This window comes from Aristolochia californica, unplaced genomic scaffold (genome assembly GCF_029961685.1).
Source record: "Aristolochia californica isolate CCGP_79_NKW_82.1479 unplaced genomic scaffold, dmAriCali1.0.hap1 SCAF_6, whole genome shotgun sequence".
Classification (NCBI taxonomy): domain Eukaryota; kingdom Viridiplantae; phylum Streptophyta; class Magnoliopsida; order Piperales; family Aristolochiaceae; genus Aristolochia; species Aristolochia californica.
The window spans coordinates 909,929-937,024 of NW_027182257.1; the positions used below are offsets into that span (position 1 = coordinate 909,929).

The 27,096-nt window shown below is 39.7% G+C and overlaps 6 protein-coding genes across 7 annotated transcripts; 4 read left to right on the forward strand and 2 right to left on the reverse strand.

Moving 5' to 3' along the window:
* Nucleotides 1-1,446: 1,446 nt before the first annotated feature.
* On the forward strand, nt 1,447-9,324 carry LOC137934838 (protein TOPLESS-RELATED PROTEIN 2-like). Of its 2 annotated transcripts, none has more exons than XM_068779380.1 (26): nt 1,447-1,649; nt 1,751-2,582; nt 2,678-2,857; nt 2,958-3,071; nt 3,174-3,332; nt 3,498-3,675; nt 3,757-3,883; nt 3,968-4,077; nt 4,179-4,317; nt 4,465-4,574; nt 4,674-4,743; nt 4,915-4,988; nt 5,065-5,160; nt 5,241-5,336; nt 5,474-5,601; nt 5,838-6,072; nt 6,152-6,319; nt 6,511-6,618; nt 6,694-6,846; nt 7,164-7,274; nt 7,365-7,547; nt 7,780-7,908; nt 8,070-8,165; nt 8,284-8,469; nt 8,606-8,778; nt 8,850-9,324. In XM_068779380.1, the coding sequence occupies exons 2-26, from the start codon at nt 2,503-2,505 to the stop codon at nt 9,061-9,063; spliced, it is 3,417 nt and encodes a 1,138-aa protein (XP_068635481.1). In that variant the 5' UTR covers nt 1,447-1,649; nt 1,751-2,502; the 3' UTR covers nt 9,064-9,324. The 2 variants fall into 2 exon arrangements, with proteins under 2 accessions (XP_068635481.1, XP_068635482.1); XM_068779381.1 differs by having other exon boundaries at nt 6,703-6,846.
* Nucleotides 9,291-12,042, reverse strand: LOC137934210 (protein NRT1/ PTR FAMILY 8.3-like). Its single transcript, XM_068778485.1, has 5 exons — nt 11,968-12,042; nt 11,251-11,338; nt 10,918-11,135; nt 10,290-10,834; nt 9,291-10,170 (listed from the first exon to the last, which is right to left on the reverse strand). Exons 1-5 carry the CDS (start codon nt 12,040-12,042, stop codon nt 9,342-9,344), a joined length of 1,755 nt encoding a protein of 584 aa, XP_068634586.1. The 3' UTR covers nt 9,291-9,341.
* A 1,244-nt stretch (nt 12,043-13,286) lies between these two features.
* LOC137934211 (uncharacterized) lies at nt 13,287-15,092 on the forward strand. Its single transcript, XM_068778486.1, has 2 exons — nt 13,287-14,345; nt 14,682-15,092. Exons 1-2 carry the CDS (start codon nt 13,287-13,289, stop codon nt 15,090-15,092), a joined length of 1,470 nt encoding a protein of 489 aa, XP_068634587.1.
* An 871-nt stretch (nt 15,093-15,963) lies between these two features.
* Nucleotides 15,964-19,552, forward strand: LOC137935185 (uncharacterized). Its single transcript, XM_068779875.1, has 4 exons — nt 15,964-16,226; nt 16,301-16,398; nt 16,492-16,576; nt 19,219-19,552. Exons 1-4 carry the CDS (start codon nt 15,996-15,998, stop codon nt 19,306-19,308), a joined length of 504 nt encoding a protein of 167 aa, XP_068635976.1. The 5' UTR covers nt 15,964-15,995; the 3' UTR covers nt 19,309-19,552.
* A 604-nt stretch (nt 19,553-20,156) lies between these two features.
* On the forward strand, nt 20,157-22,863 carry LOC137934007 (ER lumen protein-retaining receptor-like). The gene is made up of 6 exons (XM_068778179.1): nt 20,157-20,360; nt 20,656-20,921; nt 21,403-21,518; nt 22,295-22,368; nt 22,452-22,515; nt 22,611-22,863. The coding sequence occupies exons 1-6, from the start codon at nt 20,270-20,272 to the stop codon at nt 22,645-22,647; spliced, it is 648 nt and encodes a 215-aa protein (XP_068634280.1). The 5' UTR covers nt 20,157-20,269; the 3' UTR covers nt 22,648-22,863.
* Nucleotides 22,864-22,952: 89 nt separating this feature from the next.
* On the reverse strand, nt 22,953-26,851 carry LOC137934006 (ERAD-associated E3 ubiquitin-protein ligase HRD1B-like). Its single transcript, XM_068778178.1, has 8 exons — nt 26,773-26,851; nt 25,480-26,015; nt 25,095-25,271; nt 24,462-24,611; nt 24,154-24,356; nt 23,846-24,002; nt 23,488-23,737; nt 22,953-23,422 (listed from the first exon to the last, which is right to left on the reverse strand). Exons 2-8 carry the CDS (start codon nt 26,010-26,012, stop codon nt 23,258-23,260), a joined length of 1,635 nt encoding a protein of 544 aa, XP_068634279.1. The 5' UTR covers nt 26,013-26,015; nt 26,773-26,851; the 3' UTR covers nt 22,953-23,257.
* Nucleotides 26,852-27,096: the final 245 nt, after the last annotated feature.

A 27,096-nucleotide genomic window follows, 5' to 3' on the forward strand; every position in this document is an offset into this window, starting at 1 on the left:
ACGCATTCAGTCCTGGACTTTTTCTGCACTTCTCTTTCCTATAATGACGTGCGTATCCCCGTTTCAAAAATATTTATATTTTAAATTATAGTTTATAAATATATGAATAAAGGAATAAAATTTTAATCCCATATAAAAATGGATTTGATAGAACGAAGAACTGAGTGCCATATATTTTTTTCAAAAGAGAAATAATACCAGTCCGACAAGATAACATGGACACGATGGGGCCCAGTGGTTGATCCGATCATCACAGCCGTTGCGTTCCTGCCAAGGTCAGACACGTCACTTTCCTTCCGCGGCTCAAAATCCAATATTTCTTATAAAACATTATTTCTCGCCTGTACGCAGGTGCGAGCCCGCTGGCAACGTGCTTTCCCCGTCTCCGCCGTCCGACACCTGTCGGTCAGGCGACCGGCAGTTGGCAATGCACCAGGGTGGTGGACTCTGCTTGCTCTGATTTGACCGTACGCTTTTATTCTTTCCTAATACAAAATTAGAACGGCGACAGATGTGTCAGATAAGTCATAATACTTATCAAACCTGAAGTCAGTGATAAGCAAATGTGCTTATATCTCTGACTGGACAGCTATTCCGCACTAGGAAAACGACCGATTGATTGGTTGATAAGATCTGCAGTAAAAAAAAACCCATTTTAATAAATAAATAAAAAGAAAAAAAGGAAAAATGCCGGAGTATAGGTACGAGGAAGGATGACGTGTCGCGAGAAATCATAAGGAACTGATTTACAAATCGAACCCTAATGCCTCTGCCATAATAACTGATATGCCATTAGATTATTCCTTTTGTGACCATTTTGACCCGGTCAATCTTATTTGAACCGACAAACCCATCTAATCCGTTTCTCTTGACGTGATCCTCTCCCCAGTTAATTTACAGTATTACCCCTGTGAAAATTGTCTCTAAATCTTAATAGTAGTGCCTTGACTTGTCCGAGGTGACACGATAAGTTAATTGTCACATTAATTATTCCAACAACTTTAAAATTTTGGTATGGCATTTATTGTCTATTATAATTTTGTGTCATCGAAGTATCAATGTTTTTTGTGGCATTAGTATCATGTGGTGTGCAACATATATTGTATCAGTTGTAATCGAGACGTTATGACTGGTACAAGCTACTAAGATCTTATAGTATTAGTTATTAATTTTAAAATATTTATATTAATTATGATGTATAAACCCTAAAATTGTAATTCTATAATTTTGGCAGTCCATATCGAGGAAGGACAAAAGGGTCATTTGAACAAGAGAGAGGAGAAAAAGGGAAACGTGGAGAGTTAGAGACCAGGTGAGTAATTTCGCTCTAAAAAGCAGCCCTAGGTGTAAATTAGCGGAAAAAGCCGAAGTGGGAAGCGACCTAATCGCAAGTTCGTGGTATAAAAGTGGAAATGGAGAGAGAAAGAGACGATAGGGTTATAAAAACCGAGAAAAAGGGAAGAGAGAAGAGAGAAGAGACAGAGAAGCAGAAGCAGCGGAAGAAAACCGAACACGGCGGCCCGTTGTGGTAGAAGAGAGAAAAAGAGAACAAAGCGAAAGTGAAATAGAGGTAAGGGGAGGTCTAAATGGAGGGGAGGAGTTGCAGTGGAGAGAAAAAATAGAGCTTCCCAACCCTAGATATCTCTCGAGTAAGACAGTTTTCGCTCTGTTTTCTGTTTTTTTCTTCTTTCCTCTTTATTACTTTCTTCCGTCTTGTAATCCCAGCGGCTTTTTGTTCTGGTGGTGGCAGGTCGGCTGCGGCTGTGTGTGAGATCCGGAACTCCGTTCTGCGCCTTGGGAACCACGCATTTTTTTGGAGTCAGATCGTGAATCGGTCGCGAAAACCGACGGGAGAGGCTAGAGAGCATTTAGCTCGTACGATTGTGGCGGTTTCGTTACTTGGATCTTGGTTCCGGTGGCGGAAATTAGGGTTTCAGCGGAAGGAGATGGCGGGGTGGCAGTTTGTTTGAAGAGGTTGAGGGCTTTTTAGAGGTGAGGAATTGGTTTTGGTTGGATCTTTGTATAATGGAGTGAAAAATAAGGTCTTTGATGTTGACGTTGATGGGACCGGGTTCTTCCTGTTGGTGGCGCTAGATAAAGTTGGATTTTCGTTTCATTTTGGTTTGGATCTTTGGTTTATTGGAAGGTGCGGTTAGAGAGGTGAGACGGGTTGATATGCGGTATTTATCTACGGGTGTTTGAGGTGGAAGAGTGGAGAAAAGTCTTGGAAAAGAAGAGGAAGTGGATGAAAAAACTTGCTTTCTTACTTTCTGACTGAAACAGTTTTTATTTGTTCGAGGAGCTAGTTGTGGTTTTTGAAAGAGGAAACGGGAAAAGGAATAGCTTTTGTCTGGAGCTCTGCTATTGGGTATTTTGGAAGGAGGTTTTATCGGAGGATAAAACGGAAAGAAGTGAGTGTTTTGCTTACTAAATTCTCATCTCATTTATCCCCGAGTTAGATACCCGAACTTTGCACTGGAGCGGTTAGGGATACCGGGAACTATGTCTTCCTTAAGTAGGGAACTAGTTTTCCTTATCTTACAGTTCTTGGATGAGGAAAAGTTCAAGGAGACAGTCCACAAGTAAGTACTCGTTCCTTCTAAGTTGTCGTGAGTTTTTAAATGTTGCATGCTATTATTTCCGTGTTCTAAATTTAGTGGGATTTTTTGTGAATTAGGTTGGAACAAGAGTCTGGTTTCTTCTTTAATATGAAGCACTTTGAGGATCAAGTGCAAGCTGGGGAGTGGGATGAAGTTGAAAAGTATCTATGTGGATTCACGAAGGTTGAGGACAATCGATACTCTATGAAAATATTTTTTGAAATTAGGAAACAAAAGTATTTAGAAGCTCTCGACAGGTGCGTGTATTTTACTTTCATTTTTTCTAGTTACTAAGTTTTGATCTGCTGAGAAATTAAGGTACTTAAATTAGCATTTTATTGCTCCTTTCTTTTCCAGGCACGACAGGGCGAAGGCGGTTGAAATCCTTGTGAAGGATCTCAAGGTCTTTGCGTCCTTTAATGAGGAACTATTCAAGGAAATTACGCAGTTGCTTACTCTAGAGAACTTCAGGTAATAATAATTGGGCAATTTTTTTCATCCTAAATCATTGCAATTAATCATTAATTACTTCTTTGCTGATTCTTCTGTAAGTCATGCATTTTCTTGATGAAGGCAAAATGAGCAGCTTTCCAAGTACGGGGACACTAAATCTGCCCGAAATATCATGCTATTGGAACTTAAAAAGCTCATTGAGGCGAATCCTTTGTTCCGTGATAAGCTTACATTTCCACCTTTTAAAACCTCGCGGCTACGAACTTTAATTAACCAAAGGTAATGTTTAGTTCATAACTGGTTTAAGTACTAATTTTATAGCTGTTCATGTGATATCAAGCCCTTAATTCTTTCTTTGAGTAAGATATTTGGAGGTAATAAAATCTGTAAACCATTTTGTATCGATGATTATATGTCTCCATTTCTTCTTGTTGGCATTTCCAGTCTTAATTGGCAGCACCAACTTTGCAAGAATCCTCGCCCCAACCCAGACATCAAAACACTTTTTACAGATCACACATGTGCTCCTAATAACGGAGCTCGTGGTCCTCCACCAACCAACAATCCCCTTGTGGGACCAATTCCAAAAACTGGGGCATTTCCTCCCATTGGTGCTCATAGTGTAAGCATGCATGAATTTGCCTTGCAGAAATTTAGTCTTGCTGTTTGTGTCATCTCACTTATAGAAAGTCTCATGATGCAGCCATTCCAACCAGTTGTTTCTCCATCTGCTAGTGCTATTGCTGGGTGGATGTCAAGCACTACATCTTCTTTAGCGCATGCTGCAGTGGCTGCGGGCCCCCCTGGTCTTGTGCAGCCTCCAAATGCTGGTGAGCCTCTTTCAGGCCAATTGTTTCTTCGTTATTCATCTTTGTTCACAACTCTTGGTAGTGTGTCTGATTCCCTATCTGCAGCTGCTTTTTTGAAACACCCCAGGACTCCCACAAGTGCTCCTGGAGTGGATTATCCTTCAGCTGATTCTGAACACTTGATGAAGAGGATGCGGACAGGGCAATCCGATGAGGTTTTTAAATGAAAATTTTGAAATCTTGGTTTACTTTTGTAATGTAAGTTATGTGTCATACTTGCTACGTAATTGACATGCTCAGTCATGGATTTCTGTAGGTCTCATTTCCTGGTGCAACACATGCCCCTAATATCTATTCTCAGGATGACCTTCCCAAGAATGTTGTGCGGACTCTTAACCAGGGGTCCAATGTCATGAGCATGGATTTTCACCCTCAGCAGCAAACAATTCTTCTAGGTGATTGCATGTGCATTGCGTTTTTTATTTGGTTCTTGTATCAGATGTAAATTCTTGCATAAAAAAACGAGATGTTTGTTCTTTTTCATTGTAAAAACCGGTTGCAACTGTGAATCTTGATTATTTTCTAAAAATAATCGTCTTTAGTGGGAACAAATGTTGGTGACATTGCGATATGGGAAGTTGGTTCTCGAGAGAGGCTAGCACATAAGATATTCAAGGTTTGGGACATCTCAGCCTGTTCCATGCCATTGCAGGTATTTTTCTTGGTCTATGTTGGCTGATCCCATTGTTGATTTAGAAGCAATATTTATTTGTTGATTTATTTCTAACTACTTCCCATTTTTGAGTTCCAGACAGCTTTGATGAAGGACGCCACAATATCTGTTAATCGGTGCATATGGGGCCCAGATGGTTCAATACTAGGTAGTTTAATTATTTAACAATTTTTAAAATTTTATTTTACTTTACCTATTAAGAAGTTTAATATGCATTTCTTAGTTTGTTGGCTCGTGTGGCTTATCACTTTGTTTATACTGTGCCTGTTTTTGGTCAGTGTTTGTCTCATTTTTTTTTCTTCGATTTACATTGTTTTAGGTGTGGCGTTTTCAAAGCATATCGTTCAAATATACACATATAATCCTACTGGAGAGTTGAGACAGCATTTGGAGGTACACCTTGATAATTATGTTCTTTGGTTTCTTGTAGTAAAGAGAATGGAGTTGTCTAACTGCTTGGGTTCTGTAGATTGATGCCCATGTTGGTGGGGTTAATGATATTGCCTTCTCTAATCCAAACAAGCAACTCTGCATAATAACTTGTGGTGATGACAAAACTATTAAGGTGAGGTGATGATCTTGAGGGCCCTCTCTAGACTTTTGGATGTTGGAGCTGTTCTCTTACTAACATTTTACAAATTACAGGTTTGGGATGCTGTTAGTGGTCGGAGACTGTATATGTTTGAGGGCCATGAAGCTCCTGTATATTCTGTTTGCCCTCATCATAAAGAGGCTATCCAGGTATGGAATTTCGTTAATCATGTTAGACGTCATAGTGATTTATAGTTGACTTATGGTTGAAAGATTGTGGAAGATCAGTGGTTGGTCATTCTATTTCTTCCAGATTTCTGCAAAATTTGTAACTCCTTTTCCTGCAGTTTATTTTCTCAACAGCTATTGATGGGAAAATTAAAGCGTGGCTTTACGATTGCATGGGTTCTAGAGTTGATTACGATGCTCCTGGTCTTTGGTGTACCACAATGTCATATAGTGCAGATGGAACCAGGTGATTCACGTGACCCTTGTCAGTCTGACTATAGTTGCAAGGTGTACTCATCTGTGATTATTCTTAGGAGGACGTTGACCAACTCATTGTCGTTTTCTGAATCTAATTCTAACTATATTGGGTTGAACTTCATGGATCCTCTGCTGTTTGGCTTATAATTTACTTCCTGCTCTTGTGTGATCAACTTTCTTCATGTTACTGTATTATTTGAACGTTTCATTCACTTGTTTTTGTAGGCTTTTTTCTTGTGGAACAAGTAAAGAAGGGGATTCACACTTAGTTGAGTGGAATGAGAGTGAAGGAGCTATCAAGCGAACATATTCTGGCTTTCGAAAACGTTCTTTAGGTGTTGTACAGTTTGACACAACGAGGAACCGTTTCCTAGCTGCTGGAGATGAATTCCAGATTAAGTTTTGGGATATGGACAATAACAGTATATTGACTACCACAGATGCAGAGGGTGGATTGCCGGTGTGTACAAGTTTAAAAGTTGGAAGTACTTGAATAATGAGAGGTCAGCATTTGCTGATGTGTTTGTCACTCTCTGTAGGCAAGCCCCAGACTAAGGTTCAACAAGGAGGGCTCATTGCTAGCAGTCACAACAAATGATAATGGCATCAAGATTTTAGCAAACACTGATGGACAGCGACTGATAAGGATGCTTGAAAGCCGGAATTTTGAGGGGCCTCGGGGTCCTTCTGAGCCAATTAACACCAAGGTAAAGAAGACATCCCTTGACTCTCTCTCTCTCTCTCTCTCTCTCTTTTTTTGTCCTTAAAAGAAACTTATTGTGAATGTTTTGATTAATGCCTTGTCCTTGTTATAAAAAATTGTGTTGTCTTGTTGCACTTGATACTGTCTTTGGCCTCTCTCTTTTTCTCTCTCTATAATCTTGTTTATCTTGTGCAGCCTCCTATTGTTAGTACACTACCTATGGTTGGAAATGTTTCCACCCCTCTAGCAGCAACCCATGAGCGATCAGACAGAATGTCACCGGCTGTATCTATGGGAGGGCTGGTAAATATTTTTCCATTGTTAAGTTTGTTTGCTACATTTCTTTTTGTGCATATCTAAGAAGTGTAAGGTTGAAAGAAATTGCAGGCCACTATGGACAGTAGCAGGACTGCAGATGTTAAACCAAGGATTACAGATGAAGAGAAGCTCAAGAGCTGGAAATTGGCTGATATTATTGATGGAAATCAGCTCAAAACACTTCGGCTTCCTGATACCGTGACAACTGGCAAGGTATGTTGCTCGTGTTGTTTGGAGATTAAGGAGCTGAGCCTGCCAAATCAACTTAATAAAATAGATATAACAAACACAATTCACCTTATATTGTGAGGTTTTATGTTGTCTGCCTGCTAGTCAAATTTGACTCTTCTTTTAATATGGCTGTACTGATCTATCTTGCACAATTTGGTTCAGCTTGTTGTTGAAATGTCTGTGAGATTAGTCAGTTGTAGCTCAGTTATCCTATAGTTTTGAAACATGGGTTAGTTCAATCTGTTCTCATATTGTTTTATGCTATTTCTGACATTGTTACTTACCCCAATAACTTGCAGGTAGTAAGGCTGCTGTATACAAACTCTGGTTTAGCTGTGCTAGCCCTCGTTTCCAATGCTGTTCATAAACTGTGGAAATGGCAGCGGACTGATCGTAACCCATCTGGGAAGGTCAATCTCAACTCATGTGATAAAAAGGTGTGTGGTTGTATGGTGATGCTATTTTGGGCTCTACAACTGACATTTCATTGTGAATTTCAGTCAACTGCATCTGTTACACCCCAGTTGTGGCAACCTACAAGTGGAACTCTCATGACTAATGACACAAGTGAAGCCAATCAATCTGAGGAGGCAACTGCTTGTATTGCTTTGTCCAAGAATGACTCCTATGTGATGTCTGCTTCGGGTGGAAAAGTTTCTTTGTTCAACATGATGACTTTTAAGGTCTGTGATATTAGCCTATCTTACCTGCATTTGAAAGATTATACAATTAGGTATTCTGTTGTTAATGTTTAATTCTTGTTCCTTTACTATTCTCACGCTCTCTGTCTTATCTAAGGTTTTTCCTTTAGGCAAGTGTTTTACCATAAGTTGACTGAAGTGCATGAACCACTGGTTGATGATTGGCATGATTCTGTAAATCAATTGTTACTCATGTGTTATATTATTATTTCAGGTGATGACAACGTTCATGCCACCACCTCCTGCTGCCACCTATCTGGCATTTCACCCACAAGATAATAACATAATTGCTATCGGCATGGAAGATTCTACCATCCAAATTTATAATGTCAGGATTGATGAGGTGATGTTTTGCTTCACTTATCTGAGTAGAGAGAAATAGTTAGCCATTCAAGTACAGCCATTGTTGAGGGTTTAGTTTGAACTGTTAATCATTTTCTTTTGAGGGCTGAGGTCTCTATCGTCAATATCATTCATTTTTTTTTCTTTTTTTTATATTTGCAGGTTAAAATCAAGCTCAAGGGTCACCAAAAGAGGATCACAGGCCTTGCTTTTTCACAATCAATGAATGTGTTGGTCTCTTCAGGTGCCGATGCACATGTAGGTGGCTGACTTGAGTAGTAGTGCCTTTGGGCTTTCTTACTTTGTTTGTCCACATTTATGAAAATGCATGTTTTCGAGCTGTTTCTGACCAATATAAGTCATTGGCTTGATGCAGCTATGTGTCTGGAGTATTGATGGTTGGGAGAAGAAAAAGTCAAGGTTCATTCAGGCTCCTCCAGGTCGGTCATCCCAGTTAGTTGGAGAAACGCGAGTTCAGTTTCATAATGACCAAGCACATTTGCTGGTGGTCCATGAAAGTCAAATTGGTATCTATGATGGGAAGCTTGATTGCTTGCGCTCTGTAAGTTCTCCCCTGTTTTGGTTTAAGAGAACTTGACTTTTCACGGTCCTAAAAGCCATGTCCGGTGCACTTTCTTTCTTATTCAAATAGAAGAAATGATTTCGTGAGGTTTTTCTTTTAATTATCTGATACACAGTGGACCCCAAGAGAATCTCTGTCTGCACCAATCTCAAGCGCAATCTACTCTTGTGATGGTTTGCTGGTATATACTGGTTTCTGTGACGGTGCAATCGGAGTGTTTGATTCAGACGGTTTAAGGCTGCGGTGTAGAGTTGCTCCTTCTGCTTATATATCACCTTCTGTTCCTAGGTATATATATTATCTCTGGAAATATGTACTTTTAGAATGTATGATGCTTATAAAAGATGTATCTCTGGCAGCGGTGGTGGCGCCTATCCTTTGGTGATCGCTGCTCATCCATCGGAGCCCAACCAGATAGCCTTAGGCATGAGCGATGGTGGAGTACACGTGATTGAGCCCTCAGATGCAGAGCCTAAATGGGGTACTGCACCGCCTCAAGATAATGGCAGCCTCCCTTCGAATCCATCCAACTCTGCTTTGAGTAGTCAGGCATCAGAACCACCGCAGAGGTGACCAATTCAATATCACAGCATCACATGAAGTTAAAAGCAAGAGAAAGGACCCTTGTGCATGTTGAGGCGATCACTTTTTTTTTCACCCGACGCCGTGCAGGCAAGGTCCACCATAATATATTTTCGTTGTAAAGTTCTCCCCAATTTCGACAAAAATTTCCAAATGTGTACATTTTCCCTGAATTATGAAACAGCTTGATTGTAGCCATTGGCCATTTGCCACCCTTGTAGGAGCTTACCATTACCCCTTTTTTTCCCTCAATTGTTAGCTCAGTTTGTTTAAGTATTAGATGTGTTTGAATCTGCATCCGGCGAGTAGTTCGCTTGCTCTTGCTTGTGAGTGTAATTCCTTGCACACACAACATAAACAAGAAAATTGGCAGCGCTGAGGCCTGTGAGTGTCCAAAAGAAGTAGTCAAGGTGGCCGTCATTGAGATTATCTGGTATCCATCCATGCCCATCTCCTCCCTCCGTCATGGATGTCACCAGTCTCACAACGAAGGAGCTCAAATAATTGCCAAGCGAAAAACTAAGAAAGGATGCAGCAGTGCAGATGGTCCTCATAGAATCAGGCGCCTGACCATAGAAGAACTCCAATTGTGCTATATAATCGAACATTTCTGAAGCGCCGAGGAAGAAATATTGTGGCAATTGCCATCCAATGCTTATGTTCTTACCAACCCCAGCACTGGCCAACCTTTTCATTTCCACTAACGCAGCAAGCGACATTGTTAAAATCATCAATAAATGTCCGATTCCCATCCTCACCAGTTCAGATACCCCGTTCTCGGAAGCTACTAGTTTCCTTATTACAGTGTCGTAGATGATAACCCAGAGCATGACACAGATGACTTCAAAGGCGAAGAGGGAAGCAGGGGGTACTGAGAATGATCCAACCTTAGTCTCCATTGCGATTCCTTGCTCAATGAATGTGGTGAACATCTGTGCATATGAAACGGAGTAGACGACACTAGTGAACCAAATTGGGAGCAAGCGGATCAGTATCTTCAACTCTTCCACTTGGGTCACTGGACACAGGATCCAGGGGTTGTGATGGTTGCCGTTCTGCAATTCTGTTTCAGATAATGTTGCAGCTTTGTCCAAGAATCTGGAAAAGCACATCACAGTTTCATCAAACACTTCATACAAGTGAAAGCATTTGACCAATTTATGACTTGAAACAGAAATGTTCTGGTGTTCGATGGAGAATTTAGAATTGATCAGTACCTGAACTCATCAGTATGCAACAGCTTTCTGCTAGAGTTTGCTTCATGGAGTTCATAGAAGCTACAACTATCAGTGGGCACTTTCATCTTTCGTTTTCTGACAGAAGCAATAAGAACTTGAAGAACTCGATTCAAGGGGCTTCCACTTGGTTTCTGCACTCTATAAAGAGCTCTCCCTGATATAAATCTTCCTACAGCAAAGCACATGAACAGTGTACTAATTCCAAACCCAACAGCCCAACTGACATTATCTTGAATCCATACAACCAAAGTGCTAGCAATGACAGCTCCGATATTGATAGAGAGGTAAAACCAATTGAAGAAATAACTTTTCTTCACCTTCTCAACAGGGTCCTCATCGTCAAATTGATCCCCACCCAGCGGTAGCAACGATGACTTAACTCCACCACTTCCAATGGCAACAAGATACAAACCAGAGAAGAAGACCAGCTTTTGGGCTTCAGTTGCAGCAGGGCATGAATTTCCATCACATGAAGGTGACTTCAAGAATGACAGGAAAGCCGAAAGAGTGACAATTACTGTTCCCTGGGAGATACATTACACCTTTGGTAAGGTTTGGTTATCTAATCTAAAAGACATGGTGAACGGTCACACAACAAGTAGATTACCAATAAGTAAACTAAAGCAGATATGAAGATAGTTTGGTATCTTCCCCAGTATGAATCAGCCATAACAGCTCCCAAGATGGGGGTGAGAAGGCTAGTGCCAGCCCAAGTAGTAATGCTTGATGCAATGGAAGCATTGCCTTGATGAACGATGTTGTTAAGATAAGTAACCAAATTTGTTGCAATCCCATAGTAAGCTGAGCTCTCCAAGCATTGCACCCCTGCAATAAATAGCACCATCAATGGAAATTCTGCTGCATAATGCTTTGACATTTTAATGATATCAACCTCATATCCTTACAGTCTCAGCTGATCAGCTGTGTAGCAATTGATTACCTAGAATGATCGAGGCAGCTTGCCAGTTCCCAGTTTTATCTCTTAAAGCAGATCTTCCATGAAGTGACCCATCTTGTTCAAAAGGGTTCTGTTTTCTCTCAGAATAGAACAAAGTATTAGCAAAACAGTTCAGCTGAGAAGGGAATTTGGGAAATATACCTACCCCTGATAATGCAAACTGTGTGTGAAAAAATGACTATCTATTCTATCTACCTATCTGGAGTGGCAGTAGAAATAAATGCAAACTGTGTGTGAAAAAATGACTATCTATTCTATCTACCTATCTGGAGTGGCAGTAGAAATAAGTTGGTTCTAATTCCTTTCTTGTGAAACTAAACTGTATTGCCCCCCATTAACATCGAGATGCAAACTTATCTACGTGCACCAGTGAATTGAAGGTATCGTCTTCTCCCGGCGACTGGAAGATTACAACGAACATCTGGTCGTCTCAGAATAGCCTAAAGAATGTGCATGGTCGATAAACTAAAAGAGAAGCGCAATTGAACTTCAAATAAGTCTATTTTTCTCGATCTCAGTTCTCAAGACTCCGGACCGACAGGGGAGAGAGAGAGAGAGAGAAAGAAAGAACGCTTACAAAGACAGTAGGAAAAGAGAGAAAGGGACTGAATTAACCAAAATCAAGCTATCAAATTGCTCACGAACGAAAAAAGGAACCAGGTGACAGTACAGAGAAACAAATTTGTGGGAGTAAACTACCTTATGGTCCCTATCCAGCAATGGCGTCGTCTCCCCTCTCTCCGAGGTATCTTCAATATCATTCCTAGCTTCCATAGCACATCTGCTTTCAAAATGGTACAGAGAAGCGATGATCTTATATGTGAAGCCTTAAGCGTGAACCTATAACATGTTAACGTATGTGGCCGACGAAAACGAGTAAAGAAATCCATTTTTCTGTCTGATTCGTAAAGAAATCCACACTACGGCCATTTGAATGATTTGTCGTTTCTTAGTAAAAACACATGGCTACCCTTTGCTTAATGCTGATTCGAATGCGCTTGTTAATCGGGTGTCTTGAATCCGATTACCCGCTTCAACCCTCTTACCCGTTTGAGATCCGTGTATATTATCCGATTAAGTCATTTAATCGGAAATTTCTCTGTCCCGAGCTGAGTAGTGGAGACATTTGTGATTTCTTTGGTTGAGAGAGGTTTTCGTCAAAAAAAGTGTTTCGTCGAGGGATTAATCGCTAAATCGTTTTTTGTAATCAAGCTCGGAGCCGCAAAGTTTCATCCCCTTTTCGATTTGAGTGGAATCATCGTCGTCTCTACCCGTGGAGTACTGTTGCCGAACCACGTAACTCTGTGTCTCCCTCTCTTTACTGTTCGGAGTTGTTGATATCCTTGATTATATGCTTGTATTTAGCCTCTGCTTTAACAAACTGGTTATTAATCGAGTGTCTTGAATCCGATTACCCGACCCGACCTGATTATCAAGTTCGGATCTACCTCAGAAGTGATTAAATTGGGAGCTCTCTATTGGGAGGTTTTTTGAGTTTGAGACGTCGAGATTTGGAGATTCTTTGTGCGAGAAATAGTGGTTTCGTCAAGGAAAAATCTAAGCTCGATTTTGTATGCTTAAAGCCGCAAAACTTCACTTTTTTTCGCTGTAGTGTTGATTTATTAATATTCTGCATCTATTTTCGATTTTTCTCTTTGGTGAATAATCTTATTTATGTGCTCGGATTTGGCCCCTCCGTTGTAACCGCGCTAATGGCTGCAGACACCGCTCATGTTTGTTAAAAAGAGGAAGCAGGAGTCGAGGAGACAAATAAATAAACGCATTGGGCTGTATAACGTACATTCATGATTGAGGAGAGAGAAGATTTATTATTAAACTTTGAAGATTACAAAAATCTGTAAATAGTATCGTATTCTTGTGCAAAAGGATGATTCTCTTTTGCAGAAACCAACTGGAACCGTCAGCATTTACACGATTTTCACTTGCTCTGGAATGCTGAAAAAACGAATCGATCACGATATTTCACTGGCAGCTTACATGCTTCGAGTCCTGTATCAATGCCAAAAATCCGCTGCAACAGCGTTTTTGTTTCAGGACTTGAGAAGGTGAGACTGTATCGAGGTTGCACTAGCAGCTTCTGTGTTGATTCGTCAATGGATCCTTCGTCTTCCTCTTCACCACCCTTCATGACTAAACATTACCCTTCTTCAAATCTTCCTAGAAAAACCAAATCGACAGTCGCCTTTCTCTACATCATTTCTTGTATCCTCGTAGTGATCATCATGCAACCGCTTGCTCTGCAGAGCATCCATCACCGTCCATTAGTCTCAAAACCCCGCACAGAGCTCACTTTCTACCCGTTAAAAGACCCCAGCGTCCCCGCTTACAGACAACCGAACAAGACCTGGTTCATGAGCAGTTTTGAAGGTCACAGTATAGATGGCATGCCGGAACACTTCGTCTTCCCTTCTTCACACCCTCCAAGACATAGAATCCTCTGCATAAACGCGCATGCGGAAAGTTACGCTCTTGCCGCGGCCAAAAACATTTTCCCTGCCAATGCTACTGTTCTTCGAGGCATAACGTTTGTGGCAGACAGTTTTTACGATTACGAGAATCCGTGGCATAGCTTGAACGCTCTCTCGGTTTTCTTCTCCTGGATGATGGAGAATTCTTGTGCCAAACCGACCAGATTTGTGATATTCGAAAAGGGGAAGGTCGTAAAAAAGGTTGGTCCTTGGATTTCAGCTCTGTTGAAGGCTTGCCTCGGTGGAGAAGTTGCCATTGACAGCTTAGAAGATTACGGAATCGCGTGCTTCGAGAAGGCTGTGGTGATGAGGAGGGGCCTCGGGAAGATGTCGACGGAGAGAAGGCACCGGCTGTTTGAGATGATCAGATGCAAGGCTTGGAAATTCTGTAATGCCGAAAAGAGCGGGGAGAGAGAAGAAGAAGAAGAAGATGGTAAAGGCCTGAGAATCACTGTTATAGGAAGAGAAGGGAAGAGATCTTTCAAAAACGAGACCGAAGTGAAGTTAGTGATGGAGAGAGAGTGTAAAAAAGTTGAAGGCTGCAGACTGAATCTGGTTCATCTGAAGAACAAGAGCTTCTGCGATCAGGTAAACTATTAATTACTACTTTCTTTCACAAAATCATTCATTTCACAGCGAAGCCAGACATGAGAATGAATACGTAAGCTTCATTAGTCTCATAAATGATGCACATATTAACTGGCTGCTGTTTGCCCAAAAAAAATCACTTCCCCGGTAGAAGCATCAAGATTAGAAGAATTGCTGTAATCAATCCAAACTGACAACAAAAACCAACACTAAAACCAAACTGCAACACAGATTTAAAAAAAAACCAAAGAAAAAATGAAGGGAACTATTCTACTTCTACACCAGTGGTGCTTCGCACGCTAAAGCAGAGATAATAATATTATGCTAGCGTGACAGGTAAAGCTGATGAGGGATACGGACGTGGTGGTGACGACCCACGGAGCCCAGCTGAGTAACATGATGTTCATGGCGAAAGGAAGCAGCGTGATGGAAATGTTCCCAAAGGGATGGTTGGAGGGAGCTGGGGTGGGACAGTACATCTATCGGTGGTTTGCGAGCTGGTGCGAGATGAGGTACGAGGGCGCATGGAGAGACACACAGACGGAGGCGCATGACTGTAATCCGCCGCACCCACGACGCCGTTCCGCCTGTTTTAGTAAGCAGAAAGACGGGCAAGTCGGAATTAACGAGACGTTCTTGGCACTCTGGACGGCTTCGGTAATACAAGACAGAACCAGAGCTGTTCGGTCTAGTAATGTCCATAACAATGGCGGTTCCTCCTCCTTTTCTTGCCCCTGTTCCGTTTAGGGAACTCAAGAACGAAGGATATATGTATCAAGTGACACTATTTTATTGGTACGAAGCTTTGGGGTAGAAATTTAATGTAGACAATAGCGTACCGATGTCGAGACAGGTGGTGTTCATAGTCTTAGATTTTCTATTTTTTTTAGATTTTATGTTTTTAATTTATCCATATGGTATATATTTACTTAATTATAAAGTGGATTAATTTATTATATTTATTATCTAAATAATAATAATTTAAATAAATTCTAAAATGTCATGGGCCAAAAATATTTTGTAGGCAATATTTTAGATTAATTCAAATTTATCTGTTTTTTAAAATTTTTTATTTCAATTAAATATTTGGATCTAATTTATCATTAAGTAAATAATTTACCAATATTGTCAAAATCGGTTTTTTGGTTTGTTGAGTCAACTCATAAAAAGGGATTCAACTCTTATATTCCAGCCAAAATTTTTTTGACTCAGCCTTAAGCCCAATCATCAAACTGGCAAAACCCGATCTAACTCGGCCTGAGTTTGATTTGGGCAGTGTAATTAGAATGAAGTAAGTTAAGAATGGGAGAAGGGGAAAATATTTTATTTTAAAATTCCTTTATTTACAAAAAAAGGAAATTATTTTTTATATTTAAAAACTTAAAATTATCTAATTAAAATATAATCCATAAAGTGGTAAACAAAATGAAATAGGAATTATCTGATTTTGTTCCGTTTAATAAATAATAAAATAATGAACGGATAAAATTACGGAAAATATATACTCATAATTCTTTTTTCCACTTCCCATTTTTTAAATGTCGAAAATGCCCGTGAAGTTTAGCTGAAATGACGCGCTGAAGCGGAGCAGAGCGGCCCAAACCTAAAACAGATGAACGACGCCACTGCCGAGGACGAAGGAAGAAGAAAATGATGCAGAAATGGAGCGGCAAGCTGCTTCGCCCCTTTATCTTTCCAGCGATAGAGAGTCGTCCATTCCAATCCTATACTCGTCGTCTTCTCCATTCTTCTGTTCCGTCTCCCCAACCATTCTCTTTCTTCATAAGTAAACACATCTTCAACGCGGGCTCCTACATTTCTCTTGGAGCAAATAATCAGCTGCGGTCATTTCGGTGTCAATTCCCATTTGATCCTTTCACGGTAAATAAATGTAACTTCGCTAGAGAAATATTGATTTGTTTGTATGTATTTGATTGGATTATGATTACAAACAGATATATCAAAGGCGCAATTTTTCGTCCAAGGAGAAGAAGTGGAAAGTGATTACGCCAGTTAAGTCCAAGTTGAAGAAGACTAAAATGAAATCTTATTCGTGAGTTTTCGCAAACTTTTTATGTTTTCCGTTGAATGTTTCACAAAATAAGATCTACTCTTCATAGTTAAAGACTTCAGCTTCTTTGGTCAGATCATTTAAGCACAGATTTAGAACAATGAACGATGGCAAGATTCGACGGTGGAGGGCAGGGAAGCGACACAATGCTCATTTGAAGGTTAGTAGTGACTTTAAATGTGTGATTTTTAGCTTCCATAGATGTAAGTCTTGTTAGTTTTATTTCGTTTGGTAAATTGCATTACAGAGTAGTTGGATGTGGACGCTGAATTTATTGGCTCTTTACATTAAAAGGAAAAAAAACTTGGGTTATCCGTTGGCATGTTGTTGTGCCCAGTAGTTTCCTAATTATTTTGCACATTGGGAGCACATCAAAGGAATAATAGGATACATATGAGGCTTATTAGACGACTGCACAGAATTATATGTCAAACACCTAGCCAATACAACCCAAAAAACAGGTCTATTAAGTGCGGAAAGCCAAGTACCTAACCCATCAGTGGTGGATGGAACCACCCAGGTGGTTGGAACCACCTAGCTCTAACACCCACCGTTCCCGTTCCCGTTCCCTACCATTGCACCCGGGATTCGAACGCGGAACGTGGTGCCCAGTTCTGATACCAACGCCTAGCCAATACAACCCAAAAAACCGGTTTATTAGGTGCGGAAAGTAGAGTACTTGACCCATAAGTGGTGGACGGAACCACCTAGCTCTGACACCCACCGTTCCCGTTCCCTACCGATTCTGCCGGGATTCGAACGCAGAACGTAGTGCCTAGCTCTAATACCATATCAAACGCCTAGCCAATACAACCCAAAAAACCGGTCTGTTAGGTGCGGAAAGCAGAGTACCTAACCCATCAGCGGTGGACGGAACCACCTAGCTCTGACATTATATATAGGAATTCTGAAAAGAAAGATGATGCCAATGTCTTCTAAACTCATAAACTTGTCAATGAGAAAAACATCAAATTGAGACACTCTTAGATAAGATGTTAAATATAGTCCAGGTAATAGAACCTTCCTCTTTTGTTGTTCATAATTTGTTAGACCTCCCAAATTTTCTTAATTGTCTTTCTTATACGCTTACATCTGTATGAGTTTGACCTCTACAATCATAGTTTTTTTGTTGTTTTCGCATCAACCACTTAAAACGAGACTTGGTCAATATTTTACAACAACAGTCTGTCAACCCGGAATCTGGCTACACTTTGTTGCGACTCAAGAGTTTTCTACATAAAGACCAAAGGCCTATCAACTTTTATTCTTGAATTGTTAGTATTTGGTAGTAGTGTTTTTTCCTTATTTAGTGTATGGATGCTGAAGTCACCTTGCCCAATGTTTATGAGTAGCTTTTAGTTGACCGACATTCAGGGTATGGTTATTCTATGTAGTATAGCAAAATTCTAGTGATGGCAGTCTTAATTTCTTACTGAGCCTATCGTCTTTGCACATGTAGAGTTCAATTTTAAACCCTGAAGTCTTCTTGTTCTGGCTCAGCTTCTCAATGTTGTTGATCTCAGATTCCAAGCAATGCTGGAATTTGCTTATAGCTTGTAATTTAGTCCTTCTGAGTAACTTTTTAGTCATGCCTTCTGAGCTGAGAAATTTTATGGACATTAATAACTGAAATTGTTCTGTGAAATATTCAAGATTTAGGTTAAGACTATAGAACTTCAGTTCTGGAATTTTTATCTAGCAGCTGATCCTGCCAGCACAGACTCTCAGGGACTACTTGAACGTCTGTGTAACTTCTTAAATGGCCATTGAAAGCATACGAGATGTCTGCCAAGAGCCACTTGACTTGTCACCAGATGTCTGAAATGTAAAGTGCTTTGGTTTCAGCCAAGAACTTGAGTTCTTATTTTCTGAAATAACTGCCTGGGGTGTTTAGGGCTACTATATATTTGAAAAAACTCAACTAAACATTTTCTTTTGAGAAGTAGTTCTGCTAACTTAGGTTTAGTCCAGCTAACATTTTGATTTGGCATCGGGTGCCCATGGATTGACTTGATTTGCGAATGTTTAGTTGATTAAGCATCGTATTCTTGTGCAAAAGGGTCCTATCTAGATTTTTTATGCTCCAAATGAACTGATCGTAGCATTTCTTTTGTCTTTTGCTTGCGACTCTTAACTGTCAGTCACAGTTCAGTATTATTGAATTTGTCAAACATTGAGCTCAAACTGTTGCTTCATTTGCCTCTTGTATCTGCAGCATGCCTTTGGCACTTTTTTAGTGGCCAGATAGAGCTCAAAGAGAAAAAAAAAAAAAAAAACTCATACTTTCTTGCCTCACAAACCTCAATAATTTATTTGTAAGCTTGTAACATTTCTTTGTCTGTTGACCATACCTCCAACTAGCAAGGAAGAGGGCTTTAACATGACAGTTATTGATTTTTCGCTATCTAAACTCCCCATTTGTTGATTTTCTCTACTTGATGGGATATCTTTTGTCTATTCACATGAATTCCAGCTTCAGAGGATTCTGCTGCCATAATCTTTTTGATTGTCCAATATCGATAGGCTTATTTTTTGTTTCATATTCTTCAAAAAGGGGCATAAAACCATAGGGATTGATCATCGATGGCTTTGGTTCATATTTCAACGAGCAAACCTCTGGTGTCCAAGAATTCATACCATCTCCTAACAATTGGGACCTCACACATTGCAATCTCTGTCACTTTTCTATCTCGCTAGTCAAAATTATCTTGGTTGAGCATTTGTAATATCTTGTGTTTGCTACTTTCTTAGTCTTTGAGAGTCCTCATTTTTTGCTCCTAAGGTATTTCTTGTTGTATGCAGTCCAAGAAATCAAAGAGAAGACTGAGGCAGCCAGAAATTGTCCATGCTGCTTATGCGAAGGTGATGAAGAAACTCAACTTCTGTGGGTAGGGCTTGCAAAGTACCTACATCCTGCACTAGAGGGTGATTGTTCTTTTGCATCTTACTGCACTTGGGAAAATTGATCTTTGTCATAGGCTTTTATAGTCATCTACATGAAATAACTGAGAATGCTTTTATTGTACTAATGCCCCTTATTTTGTGGCCAATGCTACAGCAAATTCCTTCTCAATTATGTAATGACAACAAGTTAAAAGTTCAAGTTAGATCCGTAGACTTTTTGGGCTCGATCAAATTCTCTTTTTCACTAACTATTTTTGGAAATAATAATGATCAAATTCTTATTTTATTTTATTTTATTATCTAGGGGTTCCAAACTGACCCTCTTTTAAGTTCAGGTCGGATTTGGGTAAACCGACTTCATAACCACCCCATTAAGTCAATTGGGTTTTGGATGATTTTCAGGTATGTAAGGCTCATAATTTGGATCGGCAACCGGTTGAACCCCATTCAACAAATCGGTTCGGGTTTTATAATATTGAATTTGAATTTATATATTATATAAAAAAAGAACAAAAAAAATTAATAGAGACTCTTAAGTATACCCTTCATTATTCGTTACTAATTTATATCACAAAAAATATTTATTTAATTCATAAAATTATTGTTTTTTAATTTTTAATTATAAGTTATAGCCAATAATGTAACGGCAACAAGATTGGGCTTGGACTTCCTGCTGAGTTATTTTTTAAGTTATTATTTCTTCTTATTTATATTAAACATAAATGGAAATGAAAGAAACAAGGATAGGGTGTCCATGGGGGCCCAGTATCAAACTAGCCCATTTAACTGTCAATAGGTCCATGGTCCATTAGCCACACGTTTCACATGCACGAAAGAAACGTCGCCCAGGAAGCGAGAAATTGAGACCTGCGGCCGTGCGGAGTGTGGAGTTTCCAGTTGGAAGAGTCTACGAGACGACTGAGCTGAGACTGGAGGAAGGAGCTCCAAAATGAACGTTTTCAGGTTGGCTGGGGACATGACCCATCTCCTCAGCATTATTTTGCTTCTCTTAAAGATTCGGACGATGAAATCCTGCTCTGGTATCTCTCCTCCTTTTCGTTTCATTCGGTCTCTTTTGAGTTTTTTTTTTCCTGATTCCTATCAACTGTTTGATTTAATGTTCGGTTGAAGAAGATTCTGGGTTTGTATTGGTCGATCGCTTGGGGGGATTTCTTTGATGTGGGAAGTTCCTGGGTGATGGAAGTGCGCGATCACACCTAACTGTGTTATATGAATTGGTTCACATTTTAGGGGACATCAAAGCATTAAGTTCTCTCCATTATTATACATGTTCAAAAGTTTCTTTCTAATGTTTTGTTGCATTTACTGAAACAGGAATATCACTCAAAACTCAAGAATTATATGTTCTAGTATTTGCAGCTCGATATCTCGATTTGTTTACAAGTTATGTCTCGTTCTACAACACAGTAATGAAGCTAGTTTTCCTTGGCACTTCGGTTGGTATAGTGTTGTACATGAGGTTTCACAAGGTGGTTCGACAGACTTATAACAAGGATGAAGATACTTTTCAACATTTCTTTCTTGTTCTTCCATGCTTCTTGCTGGCTCTCATGATTAACCGTGATTTTGCTGTGATGGAGGTAATTACATTTTTTCATTAAAAAAATTTCTTCCCATGGATTTGTCCTCATGACTTAAGATGTGCCTTATATAGGTACACCAGCTGTTTTCTGAGCTTCGGATAAGGCATTATGTTTATAGTCTGGCCCAAAGTTAGTGGCCATAAGAGGCTTGAAGTTTTTAAACCCTTTTCAGTTGCTAGCCTTTAAGGTATCTATTTTCAGGAAACAGACAGCTTACAGAAATATCATTCCCTATTATCAGTTTAGTTGTTTACAACTTTGTTTAAACTCTCTAGTAGAAAAAGATTATATAAGATTTATGTAAGTGAACTAATTATGAAAGTACCTCCTCCTTGAGAGATTGGCCTTTTCCGTGTTCTGTGATAATTCCATTTGTTAGTCTATTACCAAGGAGTTACATTTTCTTTTTTTATTATTGGGTCTACTACTTCTTGTCCTTGATACTTCGTTTGTTGATAAAGATTTAGTTGTCATGTAGGTCTTATGGGCATTTTCACTCTACCTCGAAGCAGTTGCTATCTTACCCCAATTAGTTATGCTACAAAGGTCAAGTAACATTGACAACTTGACTGGAAATTATGTTTTCCTACTTGGGTATGTTTCCTAATCTTTCATGTGTCTTACATAAATTTATTGGAGAAACTGTTTTGTAAAAAATCATCTATTTTAGATTGTATGTTATTCCACAATAGCTGTTATTAGTTTTCAAATATATTTATGTAAACATAAACTTGCATGCTTTAGCAAGTCAATTACATCAGTTGGCTGTGTGGCCTTTGTGCTTGCCTACTTTCTCATGCTTGCCCTTTGTGCCTGCATTCATTATCTGCTTCACCATGGAATATATTGATGAAATCACTCTTCCTTTTAGGTGATTGCTCTATTACTCTATTACTGTTCTATAGCAAGAAACTACTATCATGTCTCAGGGTGGAATCCTCTGTTCTTTTTTTGGTTAACTATGTTATTTTGAATGGAAAATCTTCTTTGTCTAACATATTTATGACTGTCCAAAGATGTTAGTTACCTCATAGCCTTCCTTCATTGACCATTCTGACTCTGGGGCATCAAGCCTTATGCCATCAGTTTGAGAAACAAAGGAATTATATGAATAGTTAAGAGTTCATAAAGTATAGCCACTGTGATCCCCATCTTGGTAGTAGGCTTTCAGACTAAACCTTGAGTCGACACTGCAGCCTTCTAGTATCGTCCCCATCTGTCTACTTTCATATTATGTTATGGTTGTAATTTTGTTTTCACTTCTATTGTTTTAAATAGTTCAATTATACTGCAACAAATCATTAAGTTTATGAAACTGGAGCATGTTTATCTGTCTATACATCACCTGCATTGTTAATGTTTCATCTCAGTGCCTACCGTGCTCTGTATTTGTTTAACTGGGTTTATCGCTTCATCATGGAGAACCACCAAACTCGCTGGATACGTAAGTCCCTGTGGTACAAAACTTCCCAGTATTAGGATGCATTTATATGAAATTGTAACGAGCTTTCTTATCCATGGATGCAGCTTGGATATCAGGGCTAGTTCAGACTGTCATCTATACTGATTTCTTCTATTACTACATTAAGAGGTAATTCAGCTTATAAATCTCATTTTCTGAATTGGAATACATGTTAGGTGTTTTAAGCACGCCCTAACCTATTTTATTCAATCGTTTTCTGTCAGCTGGAAAACACGGGAGAAACTCAAGCTTCCTGCATGAAAGTAGTACGTTGAGAGTTTCACTGACAGACGAGGATTTCGGTGCATACAGTTTATGTTGATGGATCTACATTTTCTGTCTGATCATTAGAACATTTATATAATTGGGTTCTTGCTACTCTAGTGTAAGAAATTAATAAATTCTATTTAAACAGTAGATGGGGCAGTTTAAATTCTTATCCATGAATGTCATTACTCAAGAGGGGGCAAAAGAAAATCTGGCTTACAGTTTCTTCTCTGGCTTGTTCTGTAGAGGCTAAGGGTCTCTCCTCGACATTACAGGTTCCTTTAATTCTCTTCCAAATAGACTAAGAAACATACCAGCTCGTATTCCATTAACCATCTGTTGACGGCATCTGGTGTCTGCATTGAGCAGCAGATAGAAACACTAGAACAACTTGAAAATTGGAAAGGGAATAGAGATGTCGCAGCATTGGCTCTCATCCAGAGTTAAACTGTATCTTACCCGGATTCTACTTACATACTGATACAGGATCATTTGTAGAGTTAACAATCTTTTTCAAAAAATCAATATCGACAAAACTCGATGGGTGATGTTTATCTGTACAAGTGATTACTCTTGTAAGTTTGCGGTTCATCTCAGTAATTGTCTACACCGTCTCAGTATCTTCACCGTTCCCATGGCGGCCACAGTCAGACATAGATGCAGCTCCAGCTACGGGGGCCTTACCTTTGCTGTCAGATGTGGAAGGAACTTCACCTCCGCTGGGTACTTGCTGCTGCCGCCGCAGGTCCTGCAGCTGATTTTGAAGAGCCTGATACAGAAAAGGCGATGTCATTTATGAGCAAGTCATCTCTATTTATCTTTTAGATGTTGTACCTCGATTTGCAGCCGGAGAAATCTCTCTTGTGCCTCCAGTAGAGAACTGGAGACGTTTGGATTGCTAGTGTTGCCATTAGCCATCTGAAAGGCACCAAAGACATTATGTTGAAGTTGTGGGAACCCACTATTTTGATGCTCCTGGGTTTGTCTAGATATGGCTGCATCCCCAGTTAAGTCGGTGTTTCCACTCTGACCATCACCTGTGGCAGGTATGTTCACCGGAGGATAAAAAGCATACCCAGAGGGCCTGCCTCTCAAACGAATAGTACCAATTAGAACCACTATTTGAATTAGAAATCTAACTGCAGTGGGCAAAAGAAAAGCAAAGAACGAGATATAACATGTGAGAGCATACCATGAAATGGTATTAGGATATGGATACACGAATGATTTCCCATAAATTGCAGCAGCGGTAGCAGCAGCTTGGAGCCTGGCCTGGTGCTGGCTTAGGGCATCACCAGCTGCACCACCTGCAGGAGATCCCTGAGTTGATGCAGCCGCTGGAGCCATCCCTGCACAAAAAAAAAACATATAATTGATTATATATGTTATTGGTCTCTAAAAAGTAAACTGGTAATCAACAGCAATGCAATGTCGAGTGATTTATGCAGGAGAAAAATTCTCAAAAATCAAAACCAGTTCATTGGTGTTAAAAATCCATACCATGTCTATGAGGATCAGACTGTACTCCATGAGCTGCTCTAGTTGCAGTGTTTTCAGGAGGAACAACCAGAGCTCTACAGGTTGGACATGTGTGTTGTCGTTCTAACCAGGATCGTAGACAATGAACATGGAAAAGGTGCCCACATAACAGCTTTTTAGCAGTCACCATCTCTTCACGGCAAATGATACAGGTTGCATCACTTCTGCACTTGCACATGTTTTACTTTCTGAGACACCAGCATGCACAAAGGGGAAGGATACCTAAAAAATAGAAACTACAGGATATGCAGCACAAGTAAACAACTTACACATTAAGCTCTTCAGGGGTTGCATCAGGGAAGCGGTCATTCATATTAGATGTGATTTTCCGATACCGAATGTAGTCAGCAACACGAATCTTGAAATTACGAAATGTCTCATACAGTTCTCTGATCAGGTGTAGAGGCACACCATAATTCCTAACAAGAGAAGTAACAAGTTGTAGAAAAAAAGCACAGTTTAGTAAGATAATAGAAAACAGTGCAAGGAATGAAAAGACAGCTACAAACCAGAAAAATTAAATGAACGAACTTTTCTTTTCTGAAATAAACTACCCATTCATACAAATATTAAATAACATGGCCACATAATCTGTTCATATGGGGCTAATGAGTCAACTCCTGCTTAGTTTTGGGACATGCTGCCATTAAGGCTCAAGAGACCAACCCAACTAGAGACTCACAAGTAGAAGACACCTAGGATCCAATTTCACACAAATTTCATCCCCAAGAAAATTTAGTGGAGTCAAATAAAATTTCTTTCTTAATGGTCTATAGAGCACAGCATGACATACTTCATGCTGTGTATCTAATTTTGCAAAAGCCTCAAGTATGGCAGCATAGAAATATACTGTACCAGGTGAACCATTATTCAACAAAACCAACAACAAATGAGTTACTTACACGAAGATAGTAAGGAAGAAAAAGAGATACATCGACAAGTGAAGCAGATCACGGATAAGTTCCAAGTAGAAGGTGTAGATGGCCTTTTTTTCCCACTGCCCTTCCATGAGCATGTCACTTACATAGAAAACATACTTCACAAATGTTGAAACAGTAGTTGTTGCCAGTATCATGTACCTAAAAATGCAAGTTTCAGTAATTTTAGGATAAAACGGAAAACCAAATACAAATAGTACAAACAGTATTAGGCACACATGTTATAGTTTATATATATGGTATATGTATTCTGTGCAGTTTATCCTCAGACAAGTTCATTGAAAGAAGCTTTATAGAACTGTTTTCAAAGAGGCTCCTAGCCAAAATATATACTATCTCTTGAACTTACTCAAATGAAAAGAAGAGTGAAACTGAAGGCCGCCATGTCTCAATTAAATACTTCAATGACCTGTACAAGAAGAGCGAATCCAGAAGAAGAAGGAAACCCATAAAAGAAACAATCCGCACGTGAGACAACAAGGGAACAGAGGGAGTTGTCTCAATGTACTCAACCCTCTTTTGGCACAACCAATGTAAAGCTTTAATCAGCAAGAGGACTGTGACCATTGTAAGAAAAGAAACAGAGAAATCTTGCCGAAATATTGTAATTGCAAAGAGGATTTCCATAAGTTCCCGCCATGATTGTTCATTCAATCTCTCTACTTCTGCTTCTCGGAGAGAACCAAGAAACAGTGACTTGGTTAACTGCCACATTGTGCACATGATGACCATGCCCATATTCATAAGAAGCACCAAGCTGATCTTGGAAGTGGACAAATATACAGTAGCCGGGTAAAATTGACCCCTGCTCCTAAAGGCATGATAAACAATGGCAATTGCACCCAGCAAACTAAAACCAGCATATGTCCGAAGCCGTATCATTTCCTGCAAATACAATGCCTTAGCAAAGTCACACTTCTTAAGTATGAGATGAAGAATAATAGACATAAATCGAAGCTTTATGACATAAAACAAAAACAGAGAGGGCAAAAAAGGTAGACTGCAAGTTCTAAACAGAGGGTCAGAAATCCGACCACTTGCACAAAAAGGAATCTTAGAGTAAGAAAAAAAAACATTTTTGAAGAGATAATTAGAGAAGTAAAAGAGAGAGAAATTTATTCTGTCACAAGGGCAAACAATGCCCTAGATTAAATATTTAGCAAAGTAGCCGACGGTGAATCACCCGGAAAACCATTGAACTAGACCCGTTATAAAACCAATCTACTGAAATATAATACTGAGAGAAAGAAGGAACAGCACAAAAACTTCAAATTTTCCAAAATACGACCTTCCAAGCCAGAATAAATAAGCAATAGGCGGTAAATGAACCTCAACTCTTTCCACTTCGACAAACGAAACCAGAAAAAATCACCCAAAACAATAAACCCTCGATAAAGCATCCACGCGGAAGCTCAACCACCAATAATTACCAAAGCTAGATCGATTATGACAAAACGATAAAATCAAACAATCACAAGATCAATTCTTTTCCCCGAAGTAAATCCCCATATCATGGAGCCGTTCAGACCAATGTAAGCTGATCCAGACGCATTACAAATCCTGGATTCCTTTCTTCTCCAGCAGGCAATCAATCATCGAGCATAACATGAAAACCGAGAGTTCGTGAACAAAAATTCCTCACCTTGCGATGCTTAGGGTAGAGCTTCTACCGCGGGAGAGATGTTACCAACAGGAGAGAGAGAGGGAGAGACGACGAAAACTGATCGACAAACAGTTTTATTTATTTGATATTTTCATTCAAAACATTTCATGCTAAAAATATTATAAAAATGTGGGTGGCCCCACATCAATTCTGCTCTTCCGCCGTGTCATTTTTAAGGCTCAGACCAATCAGATTCTACCACGTGTAGCCGGCACTTCACATGGTACTGGGAGGGGAGCGCGCACGCTATGCCTCGCGGTGTGTGGATGTGCTTCACGCTCTCACAATTGTAATTTTCTAAAT